The sequence below is a fragment of the Dipodomys merriami genome, unplaced genomic scaffold, assembly GCF_024711535.1.
Source record: "Dipodomys merriami isolate MVZ:Mamm:240054 unplaced genomic scaffold, mDipMer1.0.p SCAF_19, whole genome shotgun sequence".
NCBI classification, from domain to species: Eukaryota; Metazoa; Chordata; class Mammalia; order Rodentia; family Heteromyidae; genus Dipodomys; species Dipodomys merriami.
In genome coordinates this window covers 25,108,527-25,122,822 of record NW_027203270.1, presented here as the reverse complement: position 1 = coordinate 25,122,822, position 14,296 = coordinate 25,108,527, and the positions used below count along the sequence as shown (strand labels likewise).

At 48.6% G+C, this 14,296-nt stretch overlaps 2 protein-coding genes across 2 annotated transcripts in view; one reads left to right on the top strand and one right to left on the bottom strand.

Moving 5' to 3' along the window:
- The window catches only part of Plcd3 (phospholipase C delta 3), a 30,140-nt gene extending 25,449 nt beyond the window's left edge, over positions 1–4,691 (top strand). The window contains exon 16 of the transcript XR_011373086.1: positions 4,035–4,691. The gene's annotated coding sequence lies outside the window, so the exon portion shown is untranslated. The remainder of the gene's footprint in view (positions 1–4,034) is intronic.
- Positions 4,692–6,922: 2,231 nt separating this feature from the next.
- The window catches only part of Nmt1 (N-myristoyltransferase 1), a 39,831-nt gene continuing 32,457 nt past the window's right edge, over positions 6,923–14,296 (bottom strand). The window contains exons 8-12 of the mRNA XM_070027897.1: positions 13,255–13,363; positions 9,500–9,670; positions 8,824–8,991; positions 8,176–8,313; positions 6,923–7,283 (exon numbers count right to left, since the gene is read on the bottom strand). Coding sequence (XP_069883998.1) covers positions 7,263–7,283; positions 8,176–8,313; positions 8,824–8,991; positions 9,500–9,670; positions 13,255–13,363 — 607 coding nt within the window. The 3' untranslated portion in view covers positions 6,923–7,262. The remainder of the gene's footprint in view (positions 7,284–8,175; positions 8,314–8,823; positions 8,992–9,499; positions 9,671–13,254; positions 13,364–14,296) is intronic.

Here is a 14,296-nt window from a genome sequence, read left to right as displayed (position 1 = left end):
CTATCCCAAGACTATGAGCTACTTTCTACTAGCCAACCAGCTTTGGAACTACAGGCCTGGAAAATGGCAGTCTGTCAGACAGCCTCTGTAACAGTGCCAGGAAAAGTGGGAGACACCAGGTGACAGGATGAGAAAATCCTGGGCCCAAAGCTGTCACAAATGGGCTTTTTATGAGACTAGCTGAGGAAGGCACCAGTGGCTTACCTGTTATCCTAGCTACTCAGGGGTTTGAGATCTGAGGATCCTGGTTTGAAGCCAGCCTGGGCAAAAACTCATTTCCAATTAACTACCAAAACAAAAAACAAAACCAGAAATGGAGCTGCGGCTCAAATTGCAGTGTTACCCTTGAACAAAAAAGGAACAATGTCCAGGCCTTGCATTCAAGCCCCAGAATTTGTGCGTGTACACACACACACTACTAACTATAGACAGAACTATGGTATTTTAGGTCCTACCAGGCAACAGCACCAGTTTGGGACTGGGCAGAGAGCCTGACTTCCTGGTAGGGGGGATGGTCTGAGCTTGGCCCCAAGCCCAAAGGAACAAGAGCCCAGGGCAGGCAGTGGCATTGTGGCTCAAGCAGTAGAGCACTTGCCTTGTGCTGAAAAGCTGAGGGACAGTACTCAGGCCCAGAGTTCAAGCCTTATGACCAACCAAAAAAAAAAAAAAGACCCCAGGGCAGTATATACCTTCCTATAGCTCCAAGACCTGAGGCTGGAAGTGCTGGCTTCTCCTTACTCTTGGTTCCTGGTAGTGTTATTTGGTACTGATGAATTTGTGTCTAAAAAGGATGACCAGGGTCTAAGGCAGCCTGGAAGGAATGGGCTGGTCAGCCCAGGCCCTTGGTGCTTGTCAGGAGGACCAGGCAGCCAAACTGCAGCTTCAAGATGGGAAGCAGCCCAATCCAATTCCTTTTTTTTTTTGCCAGTCATGGGGCCTGAACTCTGGGCCTGGACGCTGTCCCTCAGCTCTTCAGCTCAAGGCTAGCACTCTACCACCTGAGCCACAAGCAACTTCCAGCTTTTTGTTTTTGTGGTGCTGAGGAATCAAACCCAGGGCCTTATGCATGCAAGGCAAGCACTCTACCACTGAGCCAACTTCCCAACCCGAATTCCAGTTTTTTTTATTTTTGGGCTGGTCCTAGGGCTTGAACTCAGGACCTGAATGCTGCCCCTGAGCCTTTTTGTGCTCAAAGCTAGCATATCTACCACTTGAGCCACAGTGCCACTTCCAGCTTTTTCTGTGATTAACGAGATAAGTCTCATGGGATTAACTGGAGATAGCCTCTCTGGACGTTCTGGCCCTGTCTGGCTTAGAACCACAATCCTCAGCCTCCTGAGTAGCTAGGATTATAGGCATGAGCCATTAGCGCCTGGCCCAAGTCCAGTTTTATAGTATATGAAGAATATGAGTTTCTTGGTTCCCACAGGGCTCAGGTCAGGGTCCAGCTGAGGATCCTGTTAGGTGTGCACCAGACCTGGGCCTGAGCCCCTACTTCTTTTTTTTTTTGTCGGTCATAGGGCCTGGACTCTGTCCCTCAGCTCTTCAGCTCAGTGCTAGTGCTCTACCACTTGAACCACAGTGCTACTTCCAACTTTTTCTGCTTATGTAGTGCTGAGGAATTGAACCCAGGGCCTCATGCATGCAAAGCAAGCACTTTATCACTGGGACACCTTCCCAGCCTATGAGCCCCTACTTTGCTTCTCTTGGGTTTGGGTAACAAGAGGCAGGGTTGATGGCTAGAATGAGTCTATAGCTGACAAATCTCATCAAAAGACCAGAGTCCTTTTTTTTTTTTTTTTTTTTTTGTCGGTCGTGGGGCTTGAACTCTGGGCCTGGGCGCTGTCCCTCAGCTCTTCAGCTCAAGGCGAGCGCTCTACCACTTGAGCTACAGCGCCACTTCTGGTTTTCTGGTGGTTTATTGGAGATAGGAGTCTCATGGTCTCTCCTGCCCGGGCTGGCTTTGAACCGCGATCCTCAGATCTCAGCCTCCTGAGTAGCTAGGATTACAGGCGTGAGCCACCAGCGCCCGGCTAAGACCAGAGTCCTTAAGGTCAGGAAAATGACAGGAACTGAGGATGGGAAGTGGAGGCAAAGGAAAAATCTGTTTCAGTTCTGGAGGTCCTGGGTCCAGGAGGTTACCCACAGGGCTGTGTTCTCCCAGAAAAAGCTTTTTTTTTTTTTTTTTTTTTTTGGTCGGTCTAGGGGCTTGAACTCTAGGCCTGGGCACTGCCCCTGAGCTCTTCAGCTTAAGGCAAGCACTCTTCCCACTGGAGCCACAGAGCCACTTCCAGTTTTCTGAGTGGTTTATTGTAGATAAGAGTCTCATGGACTTTTCCTGCCTGGGCTGGCTTTGAACTGCAAATCCTCAGATCTCAGCCTCCTGAGTAGCTAAATTACAGTCTTGAGCTACAGGCACTGGGCCCAGATAAAACTTTTAAGGGGAGGAGTGAAACTTGAGCCTTCAAGAGCCAGTGATCTGATCAAGTTGGGGGGCTGGGACAGAGAGAGCTTAGGAAGTGTAAGGACGGTCTTGGGTTGTCTTAGGTTTCCTGGAAGGAGAGAGGAGGACTGTCCATGGCATGGGGGTACAGAGAAGGATCATGGGGTCAGGGCATGGATGAAAAGTTTAAAAGGATGAGAATTTGGGGAATGGGAGGAGTAAGTGCAGTTGTAGGGTCCCACAATCTACAATGTTTAAATTAAAAGCATTCCTCCTAGGGCTTGGTGGTACAGTGCCCAGCCAGCATTTGCAAACTCCTGGTTTTATCTGGGCACTGGTGGCTTGTGCCTTTAATTCTAGCAATATTAGAAGGCAGAAACAGGATCACAGTCTGAAGCCAGCTGGGGCAGACAAATCTCAGACTGTGTGTGTGTGTGTGTGTGTGTGTGTGTATCTACCTGTTGTACCTGGGGTTTAAACTCTGGGCCTGGCACTGTCCCTGAGCTTTTTTTTCTCAAGGATAGTGCTCTACCATTTGAGCCACAGCTCCACTTCTGGCTCTTTTGCTAGCTAACTAGAGGTAGGAGTCTCAGACTTTCTTGCTTATGCTGACTTTGAACTGGGAGCTTCAGATCTCAGCCCCCAAACCTGCTAGGATTACAAGTGAGAGCCACCAGTACCTGGTACTAGAAATTCCTTTATCAAAGAAGTGATGGAGCCCCAGCCATAAACTAAAAAGCAGAGTATGAGACTTTTGGCTTGAGCCCCAATACTAGCTTGTTGACTCAGTACAAAAACAAAATAGCTGGGCAGGGTGGCTCAAGTCTGTAATTCTACATACTCACAAGGTGGAGATAGGTTATATCATGGTTTTTGGTCAAAAAGTAAGACCTCATTTCCAGAGCTGGGTATGGTGGTAATTATGTCTGTGATCCCATTATACAGAAAAAAGTAAATAGAAGGATCACAGTCCAGCTTAGCCTGAGCACAGCACAAGATCCTATTTGAAAAATAAAGGCAAAAAGGGCTGGAGAGGGTTGGGAAGGTGGCTCAGTGGTAGAGTGCTTACCTTGCTTCCATGAGGCCCTGGGTTCAATTCCTCAGCACCACATAAGCAGAAAAAGCTGGAAGTGGCACTGTGGCTCAAGTGGTAGAGTGCTAGCCTTGAGCTGAAGAGCTGAGGGACAGCGCCTAAGCCCAGAGTTCAGGCCCTATGATGGACCAAAAAAAAAAAAGGCTGGAGATGTGGCTCAAGTAGTAGCAAGCATGAAGCCCTGAGTTCAAACCCACAGTTTAAAAAAATGTATTTATTAATCTATGTTAAAAATCAGTACAGCGCCTCCTGGTGGCTTTTAAAACAAACTACCTTATTGGTGGCCCAGAGTGATATGACATCTGGACATAGTGGCAGGAGCCACTGCTGACCTGCCCTGAGGGGGGATTTGGAGGGTGAGTCTGGTCAGCTCCTTTGCTAAAGTGCTTGGTGCTAACCTAGGCCAGGTTACTTCTCTCAGCCTTGACAAAGGAAGGCCTTTCAAAGCTGGCTTTGCACTGTGATCCCAGGTGGCCTTTCTTGTCACCCTTGTTCTAGCAGAGGCCCCAAGACTCCATCTGTGTCACTGCCACCTGCTAACCAGAGGAATACCAGGAGATCAGTTTGTTCAGCTGCTTCCTTTATTAGAAACAAGTGAGATGTACTGAGAACAACAATGCATTTGGTATTACCTCCCCAACCCTGGAAATGGATGCCCCCCTACAGCCAAAAGAAAAGCCAAGACAAAAAGGTGCAGCTTTCCCTCTCCCTGTCCCAAGGTGTGGCACCTGCTTGCCAATGTTTTTGAGTTTGTTTTTAAATGAAATTGTCCTCAACAGCCTCCAAGATGGTGTGTTGCAGGCCTGCTTGCAAAACTGAGGCCTGGGTGTCCTCTGGTTCTGAGGCAGGTAAGACCGGGCCGTGGGTTACCCTAAACACTCCTGACCTCTTTCTTTCTTCTGAACTGTCAACTGTCCAGGGCCTTCAGGCCCTCAGGCTCACCAAGTGCTAGTCATCTTTAGGGAAAGAATTCAAGACCATAGAGACACCACCACTGGGCTTCAGAGAGCTAGCAAGTAAGCAGGGAAGGGCAGATAAAAGGAATTTGCAGGCAAGCCTGAAACTTTCCATTGAAAAACAGGAGTCGGAGTGCTTGCCCTGAGCCAGCCTTCAGACATCTGCATCTTTGGAAACATGCATGTGTGGGGAAAACAAGTCTTATGTAGGCCTCATTCCAGACCGAGGTCTCTTCTCTACCTGGCTCTCTCCCTACAAACTAGGAAAATGGACTCATTCCAGAGGACAGGATGGTCTTTGGAACTCAGCAGCAAAGACTGTGTGGCAGAGAATGGGGGCCAGGCCCGAGAGGCCTTCTCACAGTAGCTGCTAGGAGCCAGTTGGCTGGGAGGTCTTAGGATCCTGCCCTGTTTGGTTCAAGCCAGTTTTGAGGCCTCCATACTACACAGCTCCTGCAAGGTAGCCCTGAATGCCACGATGGTGCTCTCTGGCCCCAAATTCCAGAAGGGGCTGAGTGAAGAACCCAGAGAAGGTCAGGATAAAAAAGAAGCTCCCGAGCTGACTCCTGCAGACCTGGCTGGCCCTCACCATAAGGAAATAAGAGTCCCAGGGGCAGGCTGCCTGACTTTGGGGGAAGGGACAGTTGCCAGAAGATGTTTCTTTTAGAGCAGCCACCTGAGACTTATCGTTTTCATCCCATGACCAGAGCCAACCAAATTAGAGCTCATTCCAGAGATAGGTATATCCCATATTTTAGAGGCAAATGAAGCCTGAACCTGGCTCAGAAGTGATCAAGTTTCAGGTCTTGCCTAAGGTAGGAAAGACTAAAGCACTTGTTCTTTGATGTCTTAGAGGCCTGAGCAGATTGAGCACTCTGGCCCTTGGGGCACCAAGTCTGAAGTCTCAGACTCTGACTCCTGTCTGCGTCTGTGGAACTCTGCTGGAACTCTGTGCATCGTGCCGAGAACAGCAGCTTCTTTGGTCTGGGTATCTTGGAGTCAAAGGTCAGCCACCTTCACTGGTGCCTGTAGTTTTCAGCACAGGACAGTGGGGAGAAACAAGGCCTCCAAGACCCTGTGATGAGAATCCACCCCATAAGAGCTGCTGCCTCTAGCAGCAGTCTGCAGAAAGCGGGAAGCTTTCCATGGAGCTTCAGCCCCATCCCAAGTACACAATTTCCTCAAGCTTTGGAGACTGCAGAATCAACCTCTGGCAAACCACACCAGAATCTATAGCCGGAAGCAAATCCTGGTTGGCCCGTAGAGTGTGGCTTCCATTTGTGGGCTGAAGCTGAGCCTGACTCCTGGCTAAGGATTTCTTCCCCTTCAAGAAGCCAAAAGGTGAAACAGAAAGGAAACTCCATACCACACACTGCGATGACACACATCATGTTGTCCCCCAGGGGTTTTCTCCTAGAGCAGGCTGATGTGGCTGGCAGATAGTTCACAGCCTGAACCTGATCCTCCCAGGCCACTTGGCTGAATACCACTGAAGAATGCCGACGTGGGCCACCATGTGATCAGAGGCTCAGTTACTTCTGGAGAAATTGGCAGCATCCATACCCATCACTACCACCACAAAAATTCACAAAACATCATCAGTGAAAACCAGACTTAGACAATGGCAATGTTGCCAAGTCCCACTTCTTGCTGTCACTGTGGCTTTGTGTCCTAGAATGGAGACACAGAGAGGAGTAGAGCAAGAGCTGGCTGATGGGCTAGAAGGCACAGGCCAGGCGCTGGGGCTGGAAGGGCCTGGGTATCAGCCTATGTCATCTCTGCCTAGCCACCCTGGGGAGAGCAGGGTGCTAAGTAGGGCTTGCACTGATGTGGTCTTCACAAGGTTCCAGATGCTACAAGGAGGTTCAAGGTCCTCTTCAAACTGCCAGTCACTCTGGGCAGTAGAAAGGCAAATTCTCACAGAGGACACATTCCTGTAAGGTTGGCAACAGCTGGCTTAAGAGCCCTTTTAAGTCACTTGGCAGGATGACCTCCCAGAGGGAGCAGGCCTCAGGGGTGGAAAAGGAACTTATTTGATTAATGAAATCTGCTTCCATGATTGTCCCCACTGCTCAGTCTCAGAGTGCAGAAAAGGGCTGAGCCCTGCAGGAAGAGCCTTGCCAAGGATCAGCCCCACCCAGGGCTCCACCTTTCATCCTGAGAGATCTGAGCCCTCTCCCAAGCTGGCAGAGTCTTTCTTCTTCCCTCCCCAGTTAAAGCCAGTTCATCCAGCTGATTCCAAAGGGGAACCGGAGGAAGTGCCCTCCTGAAAAAAGCTAGTGCCTGCTTCTGAAGGACAGTGAACTGTGCCAGTATGTCTGTCCACCACTGCCTTTAGGTTCTAATTCTGAGGAATGACTGGATTCAGCTTCTCATTAGAGATCAAACCTCCTTGTACATTTGGAACATGAAAGATATTTAAAATATTTATATATATAATATATATACTTTTATTATTCACCCGTTAACTCCATAATATGCCAATCACGAGCTAGTTTTCAGCAGTTACATTCCCTTGATCACGGCTGCATGAGGATGTGATTAATTAGAAAACAGGGAGAACCAGAGACATGGCCAGAGGTGACATCACGCAGCCTACGCCATTGTAATACAATTGTCAAGTTCGATGGCGGTTTGGTAAAGCCGGTTCAGTTCTGTTCCCTTTCCCAGGGATTCTCACGTTTGTGAAAAGTTGGACCAACAAGTGGTGGGGTTCCATTTCCTGGTTTGAATTTTCAGTGGCTTTATCCAGAATCTCACTGGTGATTGGTTACTGTAACACCAGTCCAACCTAGGAGAGCCAATAGGAGAGTTGAGTTGTCAGCTTCTAGGACTCTCCTGCCTCCCCACCCGGGCATGAGGTCCACTGAACTCACAAAACAACCCTCTTGCTGTGGGAAGGCTTATACTGAGCCCAGCGGGCCTCTGACCTCACCTCTACACCAGGTTTATACTTTTCCTGGTCCTTCAAGGAAAGCAATGGCAGCACCTCAAGGATATAAGGCCAAAGGCCTCCCTCCAGCTCACAGGACAAAATGTCTATAAATGGGGATATGATACCCATATCCCCAGGCTGTTCTAAGGAGCTGGAAGATGAAGGGCTAAGAAGGAACATGCTGCACTGAGGGCAGCAGCCCAGGACAGAAAAGACAGATCCATAGACTCCAGACTTCTAGCTTCTTCAGGCAGTGTAGAATGTTCTGTCCCAGCCAAAGAGGTGGCTCTCAGTTGGTGGGAAAAAGAACCAGAGATAAGCTTCCTAATTCTGTGAGGCTTGAGGGCCTGGGCCTTTGTCATCCTCACCCACTACAGAGAGAGGAATCACGTGCAGGTCATTTTCCAAGAGCCCAAACACCAGGGCCCAGACCAATGCCGCATCCCAGACCCATGGCTTTTTTTTTTTGCCAGTCCTGGGGCTTGAACTCTGGGCCTGGATGCTGTTCCTGAGCTCCTTTGCTCAAGGCTAACACTCTACCACTTAGGCCACAGCTCCACTTCTGGCTTTTTCTATGATTAATTGGAGATCAAAGTCTCATAGACTTTTTTGCCCAGGCTATTTTTGAACCTCTATCCTCAGATCTTAGCCTCCTGAGTAGGTGGGATTACAAGCATGAGCCACTGGGTATTTTTGCTGGAGATTCCAGCTCTCTGGCAAGCCTAACTTCTGGCTGCACCACTCATACCTTCTCGGCCCCCATGCTGGGACACTTCCAATTGTACAGGTAATACTGCAAGTTGCCATCCCCTATGCCGAACTTGAGCTTCTCCAGGAACGTTTTGTTCTCCATGAGATCCAGTGCATTAAACACATCAAACCCTTTCTGCAGGGCAACAAAAGAAAGAACAGGTGAAAACAGAAAAAGACCATGTCCTACCTCTCTGCTGTCGCGCCATTGGTAACCTGACTCTCAGATTCTTGGTGTACTCCAAACTCTCCTAGCTTTTTTTTTTTTTTTGTCAGACGTGGGGCTTGAACTCTGGGCCTGGACGCTGTACCTGCGCTCTTCAGGCAAGCTCTCTACCACTTGAGCTTCAGGGGCACTTTCTGTTTTCTGGTGGTTTATTGGAGATAAGAGTCTCACTGACTTTTCTGCCTGGGCTGGCTTTGAACTGTGATCCTCAGATATCAGCCTCCTGAGTAGCTAGGATTGCAGGTGTGAGCCACCGGTGCCCGGCTTCTCCTAGCTTTTAGTTTGGGGCTGAAAACTCTTGGGACCATGCCTAAGATCAGGAGGATGAGGGGCTGTAAGCAGGGGTCTATCGGAAGATGTGCTTACTACTGCTCCCTTCCCTCCTCTTTTATCACTGAGACCCTCTGGTCTGCTTCTTACCATTTTGGCGAGAACAAGGGCGTCGCTCATGAGGTCTAGAAGAGGGGTCTGGGTATGAACATTGTAGAAAGAATAAGCAGCTTTTAGACTCTTGTGGGTTGGATGGTTCATGATGGTGGAGGGAAGTGTATAAAAGCTCAGGAAATCTGTCACCTCACCGTTAGCATTCTGAAGGGAAGACAATAAAGGCATTGTCATACATGTACAATGAGTGTAGACCAGGAGCACCAGGATCTCCTACACATCACCCCTAAGCAGCTTTGCTCTCTAGCTGAATGGTGGAAACTGGAACCAGACATGCAGGGAGAGGAAATACTCTGGCTGAGGGCACTTGAGGACGGAGCTGGACTGGGCTCTGCACTAAGCTAGTCCTCTTTCCTGGCTGATCATTGCCAGGGACCTCTTCTAATGGTTCTCATGGCCCAGACTGGACCTACCATGTGGGACACACAAAGCAGCAAAGACTCACCTAGACAAACAAGGTCTTCTATTCTTCTGTTATTAGGGGCCAGGAGGCTCAAGCCAGGCCAAAGTTTTCACCAAACACAACCTATAATGCCCTGTCTTTTAGATGACCAAACACAGAAGGACCAAGAAGCCTAGAGTGCCAACACTGGGTACTGAGGAGCCTAGGTGCTTCAGGGGCCACCTCTCTAGGAACCATTCCTTGACTTACCTCTACCACAAAAGTGTCAATGATGTTCTCCTGGGGGTAGAACCAGTGCTCTACCTCCTCCTGGCTCATAACTGGCGTGAGGTGAAACTGCTTCAAGTACCTGGTGAGCAGCTGGTGCACTACTGGAATGTCCTTTTTTTCCATTGGTCGCAGCCCAGCTGTCTTGGGAGTCTGGAAAACAGAAAAGAAGGTGTCAGAGGTAGATCTGCTTGTCACTCTGATCTGTCCTCTCAGACCCTCAAGAGAGAATCTTTGGTCATCCTCAGCATTTTCCCCAGTACCTTGGGCATAGACTCAGCTTGATCCAGCCTCTACAGCTCTTTTGGCCCTTTCTCTCATCAGCATGGCTGGCATCCAGGCTGAAGCTGCTGGATCAATCTCTCTCATCTATGTGACCCAGGCTGTCCTCACACGGGCCCTTGAGCCCTCCCTGTTTTACTCCCCATGAAACACAAGAGCCTCTACCCTCCAGACCAGATGGCCTTTCCAGCAATACCTTCCATTTGCCTAACTGTAGTTCTCAACTGGGAGGATGTTGCCACCCAAGAGCAATTTAGCAACATCTGAAGACATTTCTGCTGCTTACAACTAGAGGAGGAGTACTCCTGGCATCAAGCAGGTAGAAGATAGGGTTGCTGTTAAGCATCTTACAAGGTAGGCCTGTCCTCATGACCAAATATGTCGGCAGCATCATGATTGAGAGAAATCCTGCCTGCTTCCAGGATGAGACTTCCCATTATCCCCTGGGCATATCCTAAGCCTCTTGGAGGGCTGGTAAGGTGGCTCAGTGGTAGAGTGCTTCCCTTGCATGCATGAGGCCCTGGGTTTGATTCCTCAGCACCACCAAAACAGAAAAAGGCTGGAAGTGGTGCTGTGGCTCAAGTGGTAGAGTGCTAGCCTTGAGCTGAAAAGCTAAGGGACAGTGCCTAGCCCCAGAGTTCAAGCCTAGCCCCAGAGTTCAAGCTCACAACCGGCAGAAAGAACGAAAGAAAGAAAGAACGAAAGAAAGAAAGAAAGAAAGAAAGAAAGAAAGAAAGAAAGAAAGAAAGAAAGAAAGAAAGAAAGAAAGAAAGAAAGAAAGAAAGAAAGAAATCAAGCAAGCAAGCAAGCAAGCAAACCAGCCTCCTGGAATACTCAGAGCCTCCTCACACTGAGAAGTAGCTGCCTTCCTACATTCAGGTCCCTCTACTCCACACATCACATCCCAGAGAGACTGCAGCACTGGCAGTGCCCCTGGCAGGATACTGAAGCCAGATGAATTCAAAAGAAAGGCACCCAGCTCCCAGGATTTCAACTAACTCAAACACCACCCCCCTTACACACACTGGCCTTCTCTCTCTCTCTCTCTCTCTCTCTCTCTCAATGGTACTGGGATTTAAACTCAGGACCTCTGGACCTTTGGCTTGCTAGTGTTCTACTACTTGAGCCATACCTCCAGCCCTCCCCCCCATCTTTTTTTTCATTTTTTAGATAGGGCTTCTGTTTTCCTTTCTGTATCTGCTGGAATTACAGGCATGTATAACCACACCCTGCACCAATTGTTGCTTTTTCTTAAAAAAAAAAAAAGAAAGCTTCCATGGAAGGAAACCACATGATCCCATTGAGCAAATACTAGGATTTATCATCCCAGAGGTGGACAAAGGTAGGGCTGTGCCAAATGGAAAACAGTACAGTCATTGTTGATATGTTTGTCACTGCCTGACAAAACTTTCTCAGGGCAGGGATTGTTTTTAAAACGTCAGTTCTGGATTTCTAACCTATAAAATTTCTTAGTAGTCAGGTGCACCACAGGAAATGCATACAAAAATAAAATAAGCTGGGCGCCAGTGGCTCACACCTGTAAATCTAGCTCCATAGGAGGCTGAGATCTGAGGATCACCGTTCAAAGGCAGCCAGGGAAGGAAAGCGGTTGAGACTCTTATCCTAATTAACTACCAGAAAATGGGAAGTAGAGCTGTGGCTCAAGAGGTAGAGCCCTTGCCTTGAGCTACAGAGCTCAGGGATAGTGCCCAGGCCCAGAGTTCAAGCCCCATGACCAACAAAAAAAATAAAATAAAATAAAATAGGGTCTGGGAATGTGGCTTACTGGTAGAGTGATTGCCTAATATGCACGAAGCCCTGGGTTTGATTCCTCAGTACCACATAAGCAGAAAAAGCTGGAAGTAGCACTGTGGCGCAAGTGGTAGAATGCTAGCCCTGAGCAAAAGAAGCTCAGAGGCAGTGCCCAGGCCCTGAGTTCAAGCCCTAGGACTGACAAAAAGAAAAGAAAATAATAAAAATCCTTACGAACCCGGATCTCTTTAGGGAATACTTAAGTGCCTTATCCTATATGGCAGCCACACAGTGACACCTCAAATTATGGGCTGAAAACACAGCCACAGTAGGCTCTCCACATCAAAACAGATCTAGAGCATTTCAACATGGCTCTCTGCCTGCCTGAAACATAGGACACACTGGCCATTGTAACACAGGGGAGAAAACACCTACTAAGGCTTGAACTCAGGACCTGCACTGTCCTTTAGCTTTTTTGCTCAAAGCTGGAGGTCTACCACTTGAGCCATAGCTTTGTGGAAGTTAGAGATAAGAGCTGCCTGGACTCTGCTCAGGCTGCTGGGTGTGTGTGCGTGTGCGCGCGTGTGTGTATGTGTGTGTGTGTATACACACACTAGTCCTGGGGCTTAAACTCAGAGCCTGAATGCTGTTCTGAGCCTCTTTATGCTCAAGGCTAGCAGTCTACTACTTGAGCCACACCTTCATTTCTGGCTTTTTTGGGGTAGTTAACTGGAGATAAGTCTTGTGGACTTTCTATTTGGGCTGGCTAAGATCTCAGCCTCCAGAGTAGCTAGGATCATGGGCATGAGCCACCAGTGCCTAGTTCTCTCAACCCTTTGGGTTTTGTTTTGAGATAGAGTATACCATGTAGCCCTGGTCTAGAATTCTCAATCCTCTCAGCCTCACCCTCCCAAGCACTGGAATTCCAGTCATACACAACCACAGCCAGCTTCCCAAATCTGTTTCTGGCAATTTGTAAACATGCTGTTGCATTCTCCAGATGGGACTCTAATGACCCCAATCCAGTGGCAGATTAGCCCCATGCTGGGGTAAGCAGGTGGCCAGGGGCAGCTCTGGGCACTACAGCCCTCTGCATTGCACAGCAGGTGATTGGTCACTGTGAGGACAGCAGAGTAGAAGTGCTCCAAGGCAAGAGAAGGGGTTTCCCACTCCCCACTTCAGGGTCCTGAAGCTAGGCACAGCCGGACAACAGGAATACTTGTTGCTTTAGGAAACAGACTGAGAACAAGAACAGAAAACCAGCTTGTTGCAGACTGCCAATTCCTCAGTGTCCAAGCTGAGTGGGGGGATTAAGATTGGAAATATGGGCTTCTCTCACAAGCTTAGGCCACATGGAACAGGTTCAGGTACACTGGGCTCTTGGATGTATGTGATAAGTCCATGTGTGAAGATTCACTTAGTGGATTCATCTTTCCTACTTATGCCTGGCAGGCTAATATTAGAGAACAGGGGTTTCTTTGAGCTTATCAACAGATGGCAGAGAAACAAGCCCAGGTAGACTCAGCAGAATCAAGAAAAATCAAACTAAAATAAACAAGAAAAAAAAGAATCTGGAGACTATAGGCTAGCTCACCACTCAGGTAAGCATAGCACTTCCCCACCCTCTGCCCTGTTCGTTCCTGCTGAGGCTGGGTTTTTCTGTTTCTGTCTGCCCCTAATCCCCGCCTAGCAGCACCACTGGCCTCTGGCAGTCGGTAGAGCTTCATGGTGCGCTGCATGGTCATATTTCTGCTCAGGTGGGAGAACTTCACTTCAATCAGCTTCCGTGGATTTAGGGACCGATGCCAGTACCTGTGGAGACATAAAGGTCCTGTCTGTCTTCAGATAATGTGGGCTGCTAGAGAGGACAGTGGCAAGGATGGCCAGCAGGTGGCGTGAGAGACACATCAGGGCTTGCTTGGATTCTGGCATCTACCCTGCCCCTTCCAGGGTGAATGCAGAGCTGCTCTTCTGATTTTTCCCCCCCCGGCTATTTTCCTTTCTCAATTTCAAAAGCCATTCCCTTATTACAGAAGTTGTCTGGTGAGTGCATCCTTTCACCGGGAATCAAGTCAGTGGGAAGACTGTCATGCCAAAAGATTGGCAGATCTGCTTACCCTCCTCCTTCCTCCTCTTCTGCATTCACCTGGTGTTTTTATTTTCCAGTTTTCTAGGCAAAGATTTTATTCAATTATTTCCAAAAACTTTCTAAGATAGAGGTTGTCATTAGATCACATGGAGATCAGACAAACTCTGACTCACACAATATTCAAAACATATTTGAGCTAACTACTCATTTTCTGTCAAAACCCAGGTTTTGCTCCCTGCTCCCATCTCTATTTTTTCCCCCCAGTCATGGGGCTTGAACTCTGGGTCTGAGCGCTGACTCTCAGCGTTTCAGCTCAAGGATAGCACTCTACCACTTGAGCCACAGCACCACTTCTGGTTTTCTAAGTGGTTTATTGGAGATAAGAGCGTGCCTTTCCTTCCCAGGCTGGTTTTGAACCTTGATCTTCAGATCACAGTCTCCTGAATAGCTAGGATTACAGGCGTGAGCCACGATGCCCAGCCCGCCCCCATCTCTAAATGGCTGTAACTTCAGGAGCTGAGAGTGGCTAACTTCTTTCCAAGTCTGCTCCCTATCATGCTCCCCATCCACCAGCCCACCAGACACTAGTAGTGACTAGAACTGGTCCAGTGCATATTTGGAGCAGAGGCGTAGGACTGCACCTTATGGTGACATTA